At 51.5% G+C, this 17498-nt stretch overlaps 1 protein-coding gene and 1 non-coding gene across 3 annotated transcripts in view; both read left to right on the top strand.

Moving 5' to 3' along the window:
• Positions 1–17498, top strand: part of PNKD (PNKD metallo-beta-lactamase domain containing) — an 86773-nt gene that overhangs the window by 57146 nt on the left and 12129 nt on the right. Inside the window, exon 1 of one of the 2 annotated variants that reach the window (XM_032278249.1) lies at positions 6231–6489. The exons of the other annotated variant lie outside the window; for it this stretch is intronic. Coding sequence (XP_032134140.1) covers positions 6326–6489 — 164 coding nt within the window. The 5' untranslated portion in view covers positions 6231–6325. Of the gene's footprint in view, positions 1–6230; positions 6490–17498 lie in introns of those variants that run through there. 2 annotated transcript variants of the gene reach the window in all.
• On the top strand, positions 11820–11920 carry LOC116552070. Its single transcript, XR_004269195.1, has one exon. It is a non-coding gene; the product is annotated as a small nucleolar RNA U13 (small nucleolar RNA).

Raw genomic sequence — 17498 nt, 5'->3', positions numbered from 1 at the left:
TACAAAAAATTAGCTGGGATTACAGGCACGCGCCACCATGCCCAGCTAATTTTTTGTATTTTTAGTAGAGACGGGGTTTCACCATGTTGACCAGGATGGTCTCGATCTCTTGACCTCGTGATCCACCCGCCTCGGCCTCCCAAAGTGCTGGGATTACAGGCTTGAGCCACCGCGCCCGGCCCATTTTTGTTGCTTTAAAGCAACTCCTGTTTTTTATTTATTTATTTATTTTTGCTCTCCATTTGGTTGGTAAATCTTTCTCCATCCCTTTGTTTTGAGTCTGTGTATCCTTGCATGTGAGATGGGTCTGGATGCAGCATACTGATGGGTTTTGGCTTTTTTTGCCTGTCTGTGTCTTTGGACTGGGAGATTTAGTCGATTTAAATTTAGGATTAATAATGATATATGTGAGTTTAATACTGCCATTTAATGTTAGCTGGCTGTTTTGCCTATTAGTTGATGTAAATTCTTGATTATGTTCATGCTCTTTACTTTTTGGTATTTTTTAGAAAGGCTGATACTGGTTGTTCCTTTCTATGTGTAGTGGTTCTTCAGAAGCTCTTGTAAAGCAGGCCTGGTGGTGATGAAATCTCTGAGTGCTTGCTTGTTCACAAAAGATTTTATTTTTCCTTCGCTTTTGAAGCTTAGTTTGGCTGGATGTAAAATTCTGGGTTGAAAGTTCTTTTCTTTAAGGATGTTGAATATTGGCCCCCACTCTCTTCTAGCTTGTACGGTTTCTGCTGAGGGATCTGCTGTGAGTCTGATAGGCTTCCCTTTATGGGTAACCTGACCTTTCTCTCTGGCTGCCCTCAGTATTTTCTCCTTCATTTCAACCCTGGTGAATCTGGCGATTATGTGCCTTGAGGTTGGTCTTCTTGAGGAATATCTTTGTGGTGTTCTCTGTATTACCTGGAGTTGAATATTGTCCTGCCTTGCTAGGTTGGGAAAGTTTTCCTGAGTAATATCCTGAAGCGTATTTTCTAGCTTGGATTGATTCTCTTCGTCATATTCAGGTACACCTATCAAGTGCAGATTAGGTCTTTTCACATAGTCCCATATTTCTTGGAGACTTTGCTCGTTCCTTTTTACTCTTTTTTCTCTAATCTTGTCATCTTGTTTTATTTCATTAAGTTGGTCTTCGACTTCTGATATCTTTTCTTCTGCTTGATCGATTCGGCTGTTAAAACTTGTGCATAGTTCACGAAGTTCTCATGTTGTGTTTTTCAGCTCTGTTAATTCACTTATATTCCTCTCTAAATTGTGTATTTTTGTTAACATTTCATCAAACCTTTTTTCAAAGTTCTTAGTTTCTTTGCATTGGGTTAGAACACGTTCTTTTAATTCACAGAAGTTTCTTATCATCCACCTTTTGAAGGCTGCTTCTGTTAATGGAACACAGTCTTTCTCCATCAGGCCTTGTTCCGTTGCTGATGAGGAACTGTGATCCCCTGTAGAGGGAGAGGCGTTCTGATTTTGGGTATTCTCAGCCTTTTTAGGCTGTTTTCTTCCCTTTGTTATAAATTTATCCATCTGTGGTCTTTATAATTACCGTCTTTATAATTGGGTTTCTGAGTGGACGTCCAACTTGTTGATTCCCAGCGCTAAAAATCTGAGCAACCCACTGCCCCGGCCAAAACAGCAGCGTTATGATTGACGGTGCTTTTCTGACTCTGCACCAAGAACCACTGCACCAAGGCAGCGGCAAAACCGCCTCACCGGCCACAAGAGTAGCGCTGGCGACCTGTGGGGCTCCTCCGCTGGGAATCTCCTGGTGCATGAGCAACAAAAATTCATCTGAAAGTGTGGCATCCTTTCGTTCTCTGCTCTTTCACTGGGAGCTACAATCCCGAGCTGCTAGTGATCAGCCGGCTTGGATCTCTCTCCAGGTTATTTCCACACAGGGGGTTGGTGTTTAAGGTGAGACCCAACAGCTAAGAAGCTGCCTCCAATTCAGAGAACTGGGGAAGGAGTGTTCTGAGGGGAGGAAGCATGGGCAAAGGCCCTGAGGTGGGAAGGAGCATGGCACATCTGAGGAAGTGTGGCTAGTTCAGGGTCAAACTCCTAACCATATCTCACAAGGGAAAGGCATCTGAGGAGGTTGAAGAGACAGGCGGGGCCCTATCAAGCAGAGGCCTTGTGGGATATGGTTAGGAGTTTGACATTTCAAAGAACATTTGTGAGTATTTAATATGTACCTGGCATCGTGCCAGACACTGGAGAGTTGAAGATGAATAAATCAAATCCTTGGCCCTATTCTTTTTTGTTTTTATTACTGTTTATAGTTGACACATATAATTGTACATGTTTATGGGACACAGTGTGATATTTTGATACATGTATATAATGTGTAATGAGCAAATAAAGGTAATTAGCATATCCATCACCTCAAACATTGATCATTTCTTTCTTTTTTTTTTTTGAGACAGTCTCACTCTGTCACCCAGGCTGGAGTGCAGTGGTGCGATCTCAGCTCACTGAAACCTCCACCTCCTGGGTTCAAGCGAATCTCTTGCCTCAGCCTCCTGAGTAGCTGCGATTACGGGTGCGAGCCATCACGCCCAGCTAATTTTTGTATTTTTAGTAGAGATGGGGTTTTTTTTCTTTTTCTTTCTTTTTTTTTTTGAGACAGAGTTTCACTCATGTTACCCAGGCTGGAGTGCAATGGCGCGATCTTGGCTCACCGCAACCTCCGCCTCCTGGGTTCAGGCAATTCTCCTGCCTCAGCCTCCTGAGTAGCTGGGATTACAGGCACGCACCACCATGCCCAGCTAATTTTTTGTAGTTTTAGTAGAGACAGGGTTTCACTATGTTGACCAGGATGGTCTCGATCTCTTGACCTCGTGATCCACCCGCCTCGGCCTCCCAAAGTGCTGGGATTACAGGCTTGAGCCACCGCGCCTGGCCGAGATGGGGTTTTATCATGTTGACCAGGATGGTCCTGATCTCTTGACGTCGTGATCCATCCACCTCGGCTTCCCAAGTGCTGAGGATCATTTCTTTTTTTATTTTCTCGCCCTGTTGCCCAGGCTGGGATGCAGTGGTGCCATCTCAGCTTACCGCAACTTCCTCCTCCTGGGTTCAAGCGATTCTCCTGTCTCAGCCTCCCAAGTGGCTGGAATTACAGGCATCCACCACCATGCCTGGCTAATTTTTTATATCCTGGCTAATTTTTTATATCTTTAGTAGAGATGGGGTTTCACCATGGTGAGGCTGGTCTTGAACTCTGACCCCCACCTGCCTCGGCCTCCAAAAGTGCTGCGATTACAGGCGTGAGCCACTGCACCCGGCCAACATTGATCATTTCTTTGTGCTGGGAACATTCAAAGTCTGCTCTTCTAGCTATTTGAGAGTATACAGGCCAGGTCCCGTGGCTCATGCCTGGAGTCCCAACTACCAAGGAGGCTGAAGTGGAAGGATTGCTTGAGCCCAGGAATCTGAGGCTGCAGTGAGCTATGATGGTGCCACTGCACTCCAGCCTGGGTGACAGAGTGAGACCCTGTGTCCTTATTTAAAAAAAAAAAAAAAAAAAGTATGAAGAAGACCCAGAGTTCACACAAAAGAGGACATACTTAAGCCCATGAAGGCCCTGGGAGGGTTGAAGAAGCGCTTTCTTGGAGAGACCACACCCAATCTGAGTCTTTGGGGAACAAAGGATAAATGGCACTCCACGCAGAAGTCACAGCATGTGCAAAGGCATGGGGGTGTGAAACCATATGGTAGGTTTAGGTAACTACAAGTAGTTAGGTATTCTAGGGTATAAAGTGCCGATGAGGATTCATAATAAGGCATCAGCCTGGATAGGATAGATAGATAATTTTTTTTTTTTTTTTAGACAGAGTTTTGTTTGCTCTTGTTGCCCAGGCTGGAGTGCAATCTCAGCTCACCGCAACTTCCGCCTCCTGGGTTCAAGTGATTCTCCTGCCTCAGCCTCCCAAGTAGCTGGGATTATAGGCATGCGCCACCATGCCTGGTGAATTTTTTGTAATTTTAGTAGAGACAGGGTTTCTCCATGTTGGTCAGGCTGGTCTTGAACTCCCGAATTCAGGTGATCCACCCGCCTCGGCCTCCCAAAGTGCTGCAATTATAGGTGTGAGCCACCGAGCCCGGCCTGGGATAGAAGATTATCATGGCAGAGGAGATGAAACTAAAGCTGACTTGTAGCAGACATTGGAAGTTTTCCAGAACAGTCTAGGGGTGGGAGTTACGGCTCCCTGGGCCTGCATGAGTCCCCTAAAACACGCACCCTCACTCCTCATCCCAGTCCCGCCTTGACTCCATGTATTTCTTTCTTTCTCTCTCTTTCGTTTTTTTAATAAACAAGGCCATGGATGACTCCATATATTTCATCAAATGTATCTTGGATTCATTATCAAATGTATCTTGGATTTATCATCAAATGTATCTTGGATTTATCATCTATCATCTTGTTAATTGTGTGCCTTGAGATTTAGAATTCGGTCATCTCTGTGTTCCCTGCAAGCTCATGCTTGAGTGTGCATTTCCTATTTCAGATTACAGGACTGCATTTTAATTTCTTGATAGAATGCCTGGCACAGCCTTACCTGCAGAAAGGTGTGTACACGATGACTTTTGCTGATGCCCCATGATCCTTCACTTTGCATGTGTAGACACAGACTTAAAAACACAAACTCCTGCATCCTACAAGGGCCATCTGCAAATTGGCTTATCAGTTTCCTCACTCCTCTGCCTCCTCTGTGACACCAGCCCTTTATACCCCAGGCACTGAGAAGAAGCCTAAATACAGGCGAGGAGATAGGGAGGGAGCAGGCCAGAGGCTCTGTCCCTTAAGATGTACCCACATAGGAGAAACTCCATGTCTGCTTGGGTTTTCTGGATTCAACCCAGATTCAGGTGTTGGAATTACAATTCAGTTTGAAGATAACTTAACATATGCCTCATCCATTTCCCTCCCAGCACCCCCCAGCACCTCCCAGCAGCAGCAGAGGTGAGCTTGACTTTTTTTTTTTTTTTTTGAGATGGAGTCTTGGGCTGGAATGCCGTGGCATGATCTTGGCTCACTGCAACCTCCGCCTCCCAGGTTCAAGTGATTCTCCTGCCTCAACCTCCTGAGTAACTGGGATTACAGGTGTCCCCCACCACGCCAGTCTAATTTTTGTATTTTTAGAGATGGGGCTTCATTATGTTGATCAGGCTGGTCTCGAACTCCTGACCTCAGGTGATCCACCTGCCTCAGCCTCCCAAAGTGGTAGGATTACAAGGGTGAGCCACTGCGCCAGGGCGAGCTTGACTCACTCTTTAGAGCATTTATTTCCCTTCCTGTCCTGGGCCAGAGCTAGAGCTGGAGCCAAAACGAGCCCAGCCCCGGCCCCTGTGCCTAAATTTGTAGGTTTCACCACCACCACGCCTGCCCTACTCCTACTTCCATTCCAGGGACCTTAACAACTTCTAGAATCTGTCAGGAGGGCAGCAGTGAGGGGGCTGGGAACAGTGATGTGGAAATCGCCCTGAGCTTGGGAGTCGGGATGCCCAGCCCTAGGCTCCTCTGTGCCACCCATGGCTGCATAACCTAGGTCAAGTCGCTCCCCCAGAGCTTGTGTAGCCTCTTCCTATCCTTCAGGGCAGGACTTAAATGTCACCTGCTGGGAAGGCCCTCCCCCACCTAAGCTGGCCCTCTCTGTGCTCCGTGTCATTGCCCCCTCCTTGACTTCCTGCCACAATTTGTCATCACGCGCATCTGTATGTGTGTGTGTAAACAGATATAATTTTGTTTGCTTGCTTATTTGGTTCGTCTCCCTACTAGATTCCGAGCTGTGGGCTCCAGGAATGAGGACGGTGTGCCCTTGACCCTTGCAGCCTCCTCACAGCCTGGCAGAGTGCCGAGTACATAGGAGGAGCTAGAAAAGTCGTTCGGCGAATGAATGAATCCATGACTGGCAGCTGACCCAGATGATCTCTCAGGTTCCTGCCAGCTGAGAAAGTATAGCAGCGTCCTGGACAGGGAGGCGGGAGGGGCAGGCTGCGAGCTCCAGCCCCCTCCCAGGGCTCGGGCAACTGTGGACCCCGATCGGCGCAGGCTCGCGGCCGGCTGTGGCCCCGCCTCCTGGCCGCCAGCTCGGGGCGGGGCAAGGCCGCCCCCTAAAGCTGGGGGGCCTTCAGGGTGCTTGCCCGGCTGGGGGTGGGGAGGGGGCGGGTCCGAAGAAGAGGTCAATGGGCGTGGCGGGGCCACAACGCCCCCGCGCCCCCAGCCGGCAGTCAGGTTCCCCACGGGGGGCGGGGGGGCCGGCGCCAGGCCGTTGCCTAGCAACGCCCAGCCCCGCCCTGCTGGCGCGCGCCTGCCCCCGGCATGGCTTGGCAGGGCTGGCCCGCGCTGTGGCAGTGGGTAACCGGCAGCTGGCTGCTCCTCGTCCTTGTCCTCGTCCTGCTCGTGAGACCTCGCGGCTGCCGAGCGCGGCCGGGCCTCCGCGGCCTGCTCATGGCGCACAGCCAGCAGCTACTCTTCCGAATCGGGTTAGTGCCCGGGCTCCGAAGCGTGCGGGCTCGGGAGGCGGGCGCGCTGGGAGAGGGGCCTGGGAGGCGGGAGCCAGGGCTGGGGGTGGGCGTGGCGGTTGGGACTGGGCTCCGTCTCAGGGAACAGGGATCGAGGAGACGGGCTGGAGAGGCCACAGAGTTGGGGAGGTGGAGAATTGGGCTAAGCTGGGGAAGGAGGATAGGAGAGGCGGGCCGGGGTGGCCATGGAAGGAGACGTGAGAGGGCATCTGGAGAAAAGTGCCACAGAAGGGGCTGGAGACTAGGAGGCTGGACGGGGGGTAGTGCAGGAGCCAGGGCTGGGAATACCGTCTCTGTCCGGAGATGAGGTCAGCAGGTGCTCAGGCTCCGATGGCAATGGCAAATGCCGGAGAGAAGGACTGCCTCCCACCTTCTGCAGTCTGACGTTTGAAACCGCCAACTCCTTCCGTACGTCCCTGTCCCACTCCCCAGCACCCAACTCCTTACCAGTCAAGTTAGGTTCTTCTGTCCCAAGCAAGAGTCCCAAGCCTGTTGGATTCCAGCCTGCCCCTTTCCTTCTAACCCCAGCCTGGCCCATGTGGAACACGCTGTGAAATCTGACGCAACTGACTCTGCCTGGTTTTCCAGTCATTTGTGTGCATCGACCCTCCCCAGCTCACTCTGCTCTCCTGCCTCCCTCTACCCCTTCCTTCCTGGCCCCAGGGGAAGGTGGTAACTAGCAAGCACTGTTCAGCCCCAGAGATGCTGACAGGCAGGGAAGAAGACAAGCCTCCGAGGGCCCCTGTCCGCTTCCTACTACCAGGCGGGCCATGGGTCAGGACCTCAAGCCCCAGTTTAGGGATAGTGATGTTGGGGATGGGAATTTTGAGAGCCCTGGCAACAGGCCAGGTTGTGGGGAGAGCCTAAGCCTGGGAATTTCCCAAGCTTCCGAGCAAACATTGTGCAATTCACCATCTCCTCTCCAGACCACCCCACGCGCCCAGAAGCTTCAGGCCCAGGAATCCACTCACTCTCAGCCTAAGAAATGGAGATATAAAGGCTTCCGGGAGCTGGAAAACTAGAAAACATGGTGCTGGAGGGTGGGGTGGAGACCTTGTATTTGTGCCTTTTGGGGCATTCACGTCTCTAATATCCTAAACCTTGGTCAGTTTAGATAATGCGTTAAGTAAGTTACCATTGCTCTGCACGTTACATTAAAATAACGAGACTGAAAAATATTTAGGCTGGCTACATCAGTCCTCCTCTTCAAAAATAAATAAATAAATAAATAAAATATTTAGGCTGGGCATGGTGGCTCACGCCTGTAATGCCAGCACTTTGGGAGGCTGAAGTGGGTAGATCACCTGAGGTCAGGAGTTCAAGACCAGGCTAGCCAACATGATGAAACCCCATCTCTACCAAAAATACAAAAATTAGCTGGGTGTGGTGGAGGATACCTGTAATCGGGGAGGGGGGGGGCTGAGCAGGAGAATCTCTTGAACCCGGTAGGCAGAGGTTACGGTGAGGAGAGATTACACCACTGTACTCCATCCTGGGTTACAGAGCTAGACGAGCTAGACTCCGTCTCAAGAAAGAAAGAAAGAAAAAGAGAGAGAGAGAGAAAGAAAAATATTTAGATATCTTCATATTTAGGATTTTTGTTTTTTGAGAGGAAGTCTTGCTCTGTCTCCTACGCTGGAGTGCAGTAGAGTGATCTTGGCTCACTGCAACCTCCGCCTCCCAGCTTCAAGCGATTGTCTTGCCTCAGCCTCCCGAGTAGCTTGGAACACAGGCGTCCTCCATCAGCCCGGCTAATTTTTGTATTTTTAGTAGAGACAGGGTTTCACTATGTTGGCCAGGCTGGTTTTGAACTCCTGACCTCGTGATCCTCCCGCCCGGGACTACCAAAGTGCTGGGATTATAGGTGTAAGCCACCTCGCCTGTCCCATATTCGGGATTTTTAATAAAAACATTTTCTCCCCACAAAATTTCTGGGAATTTTACAGCCCTATCTGGGGAAAGATTTTTAAATCTACTTCTAGCTTTCAGAATTAGTAAGTTTGAGGTCATATGAATGGCCTGAGGAAGGGGAAATAGAAGTTTCCATAAGGAACTAGAATCCGAGATCAGAATGCCAGGATCACTAACTCAGAATCTTGAGAGTGTGAGTCTGCCTGGAACTTGGGAATTGGGATTTTCCAAATCCCCAAAACTGGAATCATCAGAGAGTTACTTCGAAATGCAGTATTTCTACAGGCTTTCCTGTGTCTGGATGTCAAGGTTGCCTTGGAATCCACTCCCCAAATTTGCAGAGCAGAAGGGTGTGCCTGGAATCAGAATTCCAGACCCTGCCCCTCATGGTCTGCAAAACAATCAGTCCAGTCCCCAGGGGGAGATGCTGCTGGCTGCTGGGAGGGAGAGGGGATATTTACAGGAAACCGTAGTCTGGAAATGGGCAGGTATTGGTGCTAGAGGTGCCTCCAGGAAGGATGGGGAGGGAGGGGGAACGGGATGGAACAGGACATGATGCGGAGGGGGAAAGCGAATGCACTACCAACCTGAAGGTGTGGCTGGGAGGATCGCAAATGGAGGATTCTGTTGGGGGTGGAAAGGAAATGATGGAAACACCAGCCTCACAGGGAGGAGAGCTGTTAGCATGTTATCATTAAGAATCAACATCCCTGGTGTTTGGCAATTTGGCAATTTTATAAAAGGCTTTCCTCAACCATAACTACAGTCGTCTTAGGATGAGGATAACTGAGCACAATGGGGAGGGGCCCCAGGTGAACCTGGTATGAGACACATGTAGGGCCTGGGAGACAGTGTGGGTAGTAGCTAAGCACATAGCATGTGGGGTCAAACAAGTCTGCTTTTGAGTCCTAGCTTTGTTGCTTAGTAGCCCTGTGACCTTGGACAAATAACTGCTCTGTACCTTGGTTGTTTGCATCTGTAAAATGGGGTTGCGGATGCCTATCTCATAGGGCTCCTGTGAAGATCAAATGAACCGCACCTGGGCCTGGCTCAAAGGGAATGGTCCAGAAATGTTAGCAGGTGTTCCTGCTGTGGCCTGGAGTTGGGAGAGGATCCACAGCCCCGTGTCCTTCTGGAGCTTCCTTACATAATTCCACTCCTGTCTTCCAAGCCTGTCCTGTCCACCACCCAGCAGGAAACTCCACATCCCTTCATTCAGCCAGGGAACACGTAGCTGCCCTGGGTAGGGACTGTGGGGTCCCAGATATGAACAGGTTCTGATCATTGTTCTCCAGGGAAGGGGAAAGCACATGCAAACAGATATAAGCAAGGGCCCAAACCCAGGAGGTGGCAGGGGGTGGCAAGCTCCCCAGGAGCAGTAGGATAAACCTGGGGAGTCGGATCAGGAGTGTGGGACTCACTGGTGCATGCCCTCTGCTTCCTGCCTCAGTTGCCCTTTTGCCTTCTTAGGGGTAGTTGTGGGGGTTTTGCAGAACAGAGTGTTGAGGAGAGCCTCTGTCTGCAGAGGGGACACAAGCACATCTGGAAGTGTCTTGCAGAGCCAAGGAGGTGGGTAGCAGCTGGCGTGTGGGGAAAGGCAGCCCTAGTGACAGCCTTCCCTCCCTGACCAAGCCCCCTCTTCATTCCTAGGCATAGGAGACCTTTCTTGACCCTCGAAACCGTCCTTGGGACAGACCTAGCTTGCTCTTCTTCTGCAAGAGGAAACCCCTTATCTGGGGCCAGTGAGTCCCACTAGCTTGATTTCAAGAGTGGCAGGAACCTGATGGGAGGGTCCTTGAGTGAATCCTCCCAGACCCTGCTAGTGGCCAGAATGTCAGGTAGATGCAGTGAGCTGGGCTATCCACGTCACAGCCTGGCAGGAGGGGCGCAGGGTCCTTTTCTTTTCTGGGGCCTATGGGACCTTGGAGAGCTGTGGCTGGAGCACCCACCGCAGCCTCGTGCTCCCCTGCCGCTCTCTGCTCTCCCCACCCACACAGCTTCCCCCTGCTGCCTGGCTGGTCTTCAAAGCATGCCTTTGACCAAGTGTTCCCTTCTGCAAGCCACATTGCAGAAGAATGGAGCCCCCAATCCTCACCAGGCCTTTGCACCCTCCCACACCTACTCCAGACCTGCCCAGTTTCATCTCCCCCAGGCCTGAGCTCTTCCTGCACTTCTGTCTCACCTGTCTAGCCTTCCTTCCTCCCTGTATCTCTATTGTCAAATTCTGTTGCATCCTCAAAGCTCACCTTCAAACATACCCAGAATCTGAACACTTCTCCCCGCCTCCACTGCCACCACCTGAGCCAGCCAGGTCAGCTCTCACCCAGCCTCCTAGATGCACTGCTGACTTCTGTCTTTGTACCCCAGTGCATTCTCCACACTGCAACCCAAATGAAATTGTTATTTAGGCTGGGCACTGTGGTGCATGGCTGTAATCCCAGCACTTTGGGAGGCCGAGGCGGGTGGATCACCTGAGGTCAGGAGTTCGAGACCAGCCTAACCAACATGCTGAAACCCCATTTCTACAAAAAATACAAAAATTAGCCAGGCATGGCGGTGGAGTGCCTGTAATCTCAGCTACTTGAGAAGCTGAGGCAGGAGAATTGCTGGAACCCAGGAGGCAGAGTTGCAGTGAGCCGAGATTGTGCCATTTATTCCAGCCTGGGTGATAAGAGTGATACTCCGTAGCAAAAAAACAAAACCAAAAAAACCTGTTATTTAAGTCAGGAACGGACCGCTTCTCTGCTCAAACTCCTCCAGCGACTTCCCACCTCTCATGAAGTCCAAGTCTGTTTGAAGAATGGCTTCCAGGCCCTCTGTGACCTGGACATCCCCATTGCATCTTTTTTTTTTTTTTTTTCGAGACAAGAGTCTCACTGTGTCGCCAGGCTGCAGTACAGTGGTGTGATCGCAGCTCAATGCAACCTCCGCCTCCCGGATTCAAGCAATTCTTCTGCCTCAGCCTCCCAGATATCTGGGACTACAGGCGCACACTACCACACCCGGCCTCCCCACCACATCTTTTAGCACCCCTCAGCCTGCTCCTCTGCCTCAGCTACAGGTGGTGGCCTCTCCACAGTGCCTTCTGTGGTTCTCGCGTGGCTTGCAGCCTCACTTCTTTCAGGTCTCTGCTCAAATTTTGCCTTGAGAGCCTGCCCTGACCACCCCACATAAAAATAGCACCACCCTCTGCACCCTGTCCCCTCGATGGCTTTATGTCCCCTCTAGTTCACATCACCACGGGACATACTGCATGTTGATTGTTTTTTTTCCCCTAATCAAAATATGGCTACACAAGGGGAGAAACTGTTCAGGACTGTATCCCGGATTCCAGAACAGTGCCTGGCACCTCAGTGGACCTTAGGAAATGCCTCTGACTGATCTTTTTGTAGCTTCTAAGTGTGATCGGGTTTTCACATGCATAGGTAAGATGCGCCTCCCTCAGACCTCGTGATGATGTCAGCACAGTCTCCGTCTGATGTGAAAGAAAAAGTTTCTGAATGCATGCATGCATGCATGCATAAATGAATGAATGAAAGCTTGGCTCAGGTGCCCTTTTCTCCATGAAGGCTGGCCCAACCTCCTCAGTTAAAATGAACCTGTCTCCAGACTGCCCCTGGGCACTGTCTTCCCACTTCAAGTTTCCCGGGCACGTTCTCGCTTGTTCTGGAGTTAGGTGTTCACAGGTCAGACTTCCTGTCTGTGTTCCTAAGGGGCCTCAGGGCTGGGCGCAGTGGCTCACACCTGTAATCCTAGCACTTTGGGAGGCAAAGGTGGGCAGATCTTTTGAGGCCAAGAGTTTGAGACCAGCCTGGCCAACATAGTGAAACCCCATGTCTACTAAAAGACACAAAAATTAGCTGGGCATGGTCACGCACCCCTGTAATCCCAGCTATTCGGGAGGCTGAGACTTTAACCTGGGAAGCAGAGGTTGCAGTGAGCCAAAATTGCACCACTGCACTCCAGCCTGGGCGACAGAGCAAGACTCTGTCTCAAAACAAACAAACAAGCAAAAACTAAGGGGCCTCGGAGCACACCCTGGCTCCAGTAGAACCCTGTGTCCTTGGTGGCCCTCGGGACCCTCAAGCCCAGCTCAGGGAGCAGGATTGAATCAGGAAGGCCTGGGATTGGGATGAGCGAGGAGAGAAGAGGAAAGCCACAGGAAACAAACTAAAACCAAACAAAGCCCAGAGCCCTTGGCAGCCAGTGGTGGGATTACACTCATAGAGACAGAACTAGCCAAGGCCTCCCAGCCGGGGCGGAGACACTCCTACTGTGCTTCTGGCTCTAACCAGAGCCCCCAGTAGCCCCTCCCCCATGGAGAGGGCTGAGAAGTCTGGGGAAGAACCCATCCAGGGATGAGCTGGGCGATGGCCGACCCTGACCCCATGATCTCCTGTTTTGACTGCAGGCAGCCCTGTCCCTCTCCTGGGTGTGAGGAAGTCTCCCCCGCCCCCAGGCATGCTGGCAGCTTCGGGAAACCCTCACCCTCAAGGTCGTTTTAGCTGTCTCATCTTCTTCAGTTTCCTCAGTTTTGAGAACACACAAGACATGGAGCTGCTCTCTGTGTTCCTGAGAGGCCTCTGAGCACACACCGGGTCCCGTAGAACCCTGTGTCCTGGTGGCCTTCCAGGTCCCCCAGCTCTCAGACAGGTATTTCCAGTTCCATTTCATTAAGAATGCCCTGTCTCTGGTGAGATGCAGAGCCTGGGCACACGGCTTGCCTGCTGGGTCCCAGGGGAGTCTGGGGCCCTGTGGGATCCAGGGGCCATTTAGGGGGCACAGTAGGAAGGGAGGAGTCAAGGCAGGTGACCCTGGTGATAGGGACTTTCCAGGTCATTTTTTTTTTTCTTCAGACAGAGTCTCGCTCTGTCACCCAGGCTGGAGTGCAGTGGCATGATCTCAGCTCACTGCAACCTCCGCCTCCTAGGTTCAAGTGATTCTCCTGCCTCAGCCTCCTGAGTAGCTGGGACTACAGGCACATGCCACCATGCCTGGCTAATTTTTTGTATTTTTAGTAGAAACGCGGTTTCACTATGTTAGCCAGATAGATGGTCTCGATCTCCTGACCTCAAGTGATCCGCCCACCTGGGCCTCCCAAAGTGCTGGGATTATAGGCATGAGCCACCCCGCCTGGCCTCCAGGTCATTCTTTTGGAGGCAGAGCCCCCTTTATGTTGCTCCTTGCTCTCCACCCTCCCTCCTACTCTCCCTGGCCTGAGGCCGGCCCTGGACCCAGTTAGGACAGAGGTTTAAAAGCCTTCAGGCTTCTCAGGGCTGCCCAGGATGGCGAAATGGCCCCATGGAGGAGAAAAGAAGAGCTTCATTGTGTGTTTTCCACTGTGTGCTAGAGGGAGGGGTGTCTGGGGGCTGGTGGCTCACTGTCCCCAGCTGTCCCACATGGCCTCCCCTGGGGCTAGAGGCTCACATTCAGATACCAGAGAGGTCACCTGCTGGCTGAGGCCAGGAGTGGAAGGTACACTTTGACCCTCCAATGGGATGCTGCCCTGTCTGCAGCTGTAACCTCACAGGGAGGGCCCCTCAGGGCAGCTGCCACTTGCCCAGGCTGGCTGCTCCCTACCTTGCAGAATGATTGTTCTGTTTCCCATCTGGGTCCCAGAGGACCAATTAGGAAACTTTATGTTCTTTATGGTGAGGTGATGATGGGTAGTTCCTGGCCCCAAAACTGCCGAATCAAAATTTAGGAAGAAGGAGGGAGAGAAGAAGGCACGGTGGCTCATGCCTGTAATCGCAGTAATTTGGGAGGCCAAGGCAGGTAGATCACCTGAGGTCAGGAGATCAAGACCAGCCTGGCCAACATGGTGAAACCCCTGTCTCAGCTAAAAATACAAAAAAATTAGCTGGGCATGGTGGCAGGTCCCTGTAATCTCAGCTACTTTGGGACGCTGAGGCAGGAGAATCACTTGAACCTTGGAGGTGGAGGTTGCAGTGAGCTGAGGCCGCGCCATTGCACTCCAGCCTGGGCAACAAGAGCGAAACTCTGTCTCAAAAAAAAGCAATATACATGATGGTTTTGCATGCTTTTTTGTTTGTTTGTTTTTGAGGGAGTCTCGCTCTGTCACCCAGGCTGGAGTGCACTGGTGTGATCTTGGTTCACTGCAACCTCTGTCTCCTGGGTTCAAGGGATTCTCCTGCCTCAGCCTCCTGAGTAGCTGGGACTACAGGCACCGACACCATGCCCGGCTAATTTTTGTATTTTTAGTAGAGAGGGGGTTTCACTGTATTGGTCAGGCTGGTCTCGAACTCCTGACCTCAGGTGATCCACCTGCCTTAGCCTCCAAAAGTGCTGGGATTACAGGCCTGAGCCCCTGCACCCCGCCATACTTTCGTATTTGTAACTTGTAATTGTAATTTTGTATTTTGGGTTTGTAATATAATCATTTTGTGTTCTCTGCCGTGTGTCTCGGCCTAACGATAAGTGCTTGAGCTTTGTGAATGTTGAAGCCTGTTGCTCTAGAACATGTGTTTTCCTTACTCTGTAGTTTTCCAAGGGCTAAGTATGTTAGGATTTATTTGTCCATTTTGCTGGTGGGAGTCATGTAGGGGGTTTCTGCCCTTTCACTCTTGGGAGCACGGGATTATCACTGGGCGGTAGAGTAGGGGAGGAGGCAGAGACTCCTGTGATCTCAGTTTCCAGAAGGCCTGTCTGGGAGTTGGACACTCGCTCATAAGCAGTGAGGAGCCTCCGAAGACTTTTGAGCAGGAGCAAGCCTCAGCCAAACGTGGTGCTTTAGGAACTGATTTTTGCCAGAGGTCTGCGGTTTGGGTTGGAGGTAGAGAGCTGGGGATGGAGGCTCTTGTGAGGCTCTGGGTGAGTTTCCAGGGCCTGTTCCCACAGGTGAGGCTGCGTTGTGAGCGGTAGAAGCTAAAATTGAGAAGGATTCTGTTTTGGTGCATGTGCCAGGGAGAGGGCTAAATGCAACTTCGAGGACAGGGGCCTTTCCCAGAAAGAGAAGGAACAGGATGGGGAACTGACTGTGGGGATTGTGACTCGCAAGCTCTGCAGGCAGATGGAGGAGGGGCCTGGGGGAGTCCTTTGGGGCTGGGCGCAGTGGCTCACACCTGTAATTCCAATACTTTGGGAGGCCAAGGTGGGTGGATCACGAGGTCAGGAGTTCAAGTCCAGCCTGACCAACATGGTGAAACCCCATCTCTATTAAAAAAAATAAAAAAATATTTTCTAAAATGAAAAAAAAAAAAAAAAAAAAAAAGTCCTGTGGGAGCCCTTGGGGGGCAGGGCACAGGGCTGGGGAGAGCCACTGGGTCCTCAGGCTGCTCTCCCCTTCCTTTCTTCCTTCCCCGCCTCAGCCCTGCCTTCTCCTGCTTTGCCCAAAGATCAAGACCTCAGGCTAGCAAGGACTGCAACCTGTCCCTAGCCCATATCCAAGGCAGGCACAGATCTCCCGTCCCTCTGCCACCCCACCCTCTCCACCTCCGGCACCTCTAGTCCAGGCCCCTGTCTCTCTCCCACCTGGATGACTCCCTACCGCCGGCCCCTTTCCTCCACCTAACAGCCCAGCGAGCTCTCAGAAAGGGAGTCCAGGCCAGGCGCAGTGGTTCACACCTGTAATCCCAGCACTTTGGGAGGCCGAGGCAGGCAGATCACAACATCAGGAGTTGGAGACCAGCCTGACCAACGTGGTGAAATCCCGTCCCTACTAAAAATACAAAAATTAGCTGGGCGTGGTGGCGTGCGCCTGTAATCCCAGCTACTCAGGAGGCTCAGGAAGGAGAATTGCTTGAACCCAGGAGGCAGATGTTGCGGTTAGCCAAGATCACATCACTGCACTCCAGTCTGAGCGACAGAGTGAGACTCCATCTCAAAAAAAAAAACAAAAAGAAAGGAAAGGGAGTCCAATCCTGTGTGCCCTGTTCTACACCCACCAGCCATTTTCCACTCTCTGCATGCACTGGCCCCTGCCCACCTCCCCAACCCCTTCTCCGGCACTGATTGTCTCTCCTGCCCCGCCTAGAGACTCCGAGACCTCCTCGCAGTTCCTAAGATACCACACTCCTCCTGCCGTGTGCCGCATCACCCAGAATCGTCCATGCCGCTGGCTTGGTCTTGCAGTTTCCAGCACAAATGTCACCCTCTGGCGACGAGCCTTCCCCGGGCACCCTGCCTATAGTAGGGCCTCTTCCCTTCTAGCCATTCTTTCCCACCCCCAGCCATAGTTAACTGGCAGTGTGCTGACTAATCCAGTTTCTGCTTCGATATCTGCTGGCCCTCCCTTTCCCCACGTGACGAGCTCCCCAAAGGCAGGGCCCCTTCTGCCTTGCTTCTGCTGTCTCCACTATGGCCAATATGCACAGTGTTTGCCAAACACAGCGAGTGACAGAGAGAGGCCTTGTTTACTGCGGCTTCTTGGTGCACAGTCCCTGCCCCCACAGATGGTGTCCTTTGTTAGGGACAGAACCTGGGCACATGAAGTCAGCATTTAGTAAGGGGGGCGGGGAGCTTATCACCCCTCCCAGATGTGCGTGACCATGCTCTAGCAGCTGGGAGGACTGCCCGGCTGAATTGGGAAGGAAACAACAGTTGCTAAACATCTTCTACCCGCCATTCGTTTTCTTATTTTAGGCACTTAATCTTCACAGTCCTTCAGGGTAAGTCATAGCATTGCCATGTTATAGATGAGGAACCTTATCTGTAAAACTCATGACTTGCCGAAGGCCGCAGAGCCAAGAGGGGCCAGGCTGTAATGGGAGCCCAGATCTTTCTGTTATCAGAGCCTCTGCTCGTTCCATAAGCCCATGTAGGGAGAAATTAAGACAGAATAGGACTCAGGTGTCGGTGCAAGGTGGTGTCTGGCAGAGGAAAGGGTGATTTTATTTCATTTTATTTTTTAACTTTTCATTTTGAGCCAGGTGCAGTGGCTCACACCTGTTATCCCAACACTTTGGGAGGCCAAGGCAGGTGGATCATCTGAGATCAGGAGTTCCAGACCAGCATGGCCAACATGGTGAAACCCCATCTCTACCAAAAATATAAACATTAGCCAGGTGTGTGGCACGGGCCTGGAATCCCAGCTACTAACG

The sequence above is a fragment of the Sapajus apella genome, unplaced genomic scaffold, assembly GCF_009761245.1.
Source record: "Sapajus apella isolate SASKATOON/1434 unplaced genomic scaffold, GSC_monkey_1.0 scaffold10, whole genome shotgun sequence".
NCBI lineage: Eukaryota > Metazoa > Chordata > Mammalia > Primates > Cebidae > Sapajus > Sapajus apella.
This window is presented reverse-complemented; position numbering and strand designations above follow the sequence as displayed.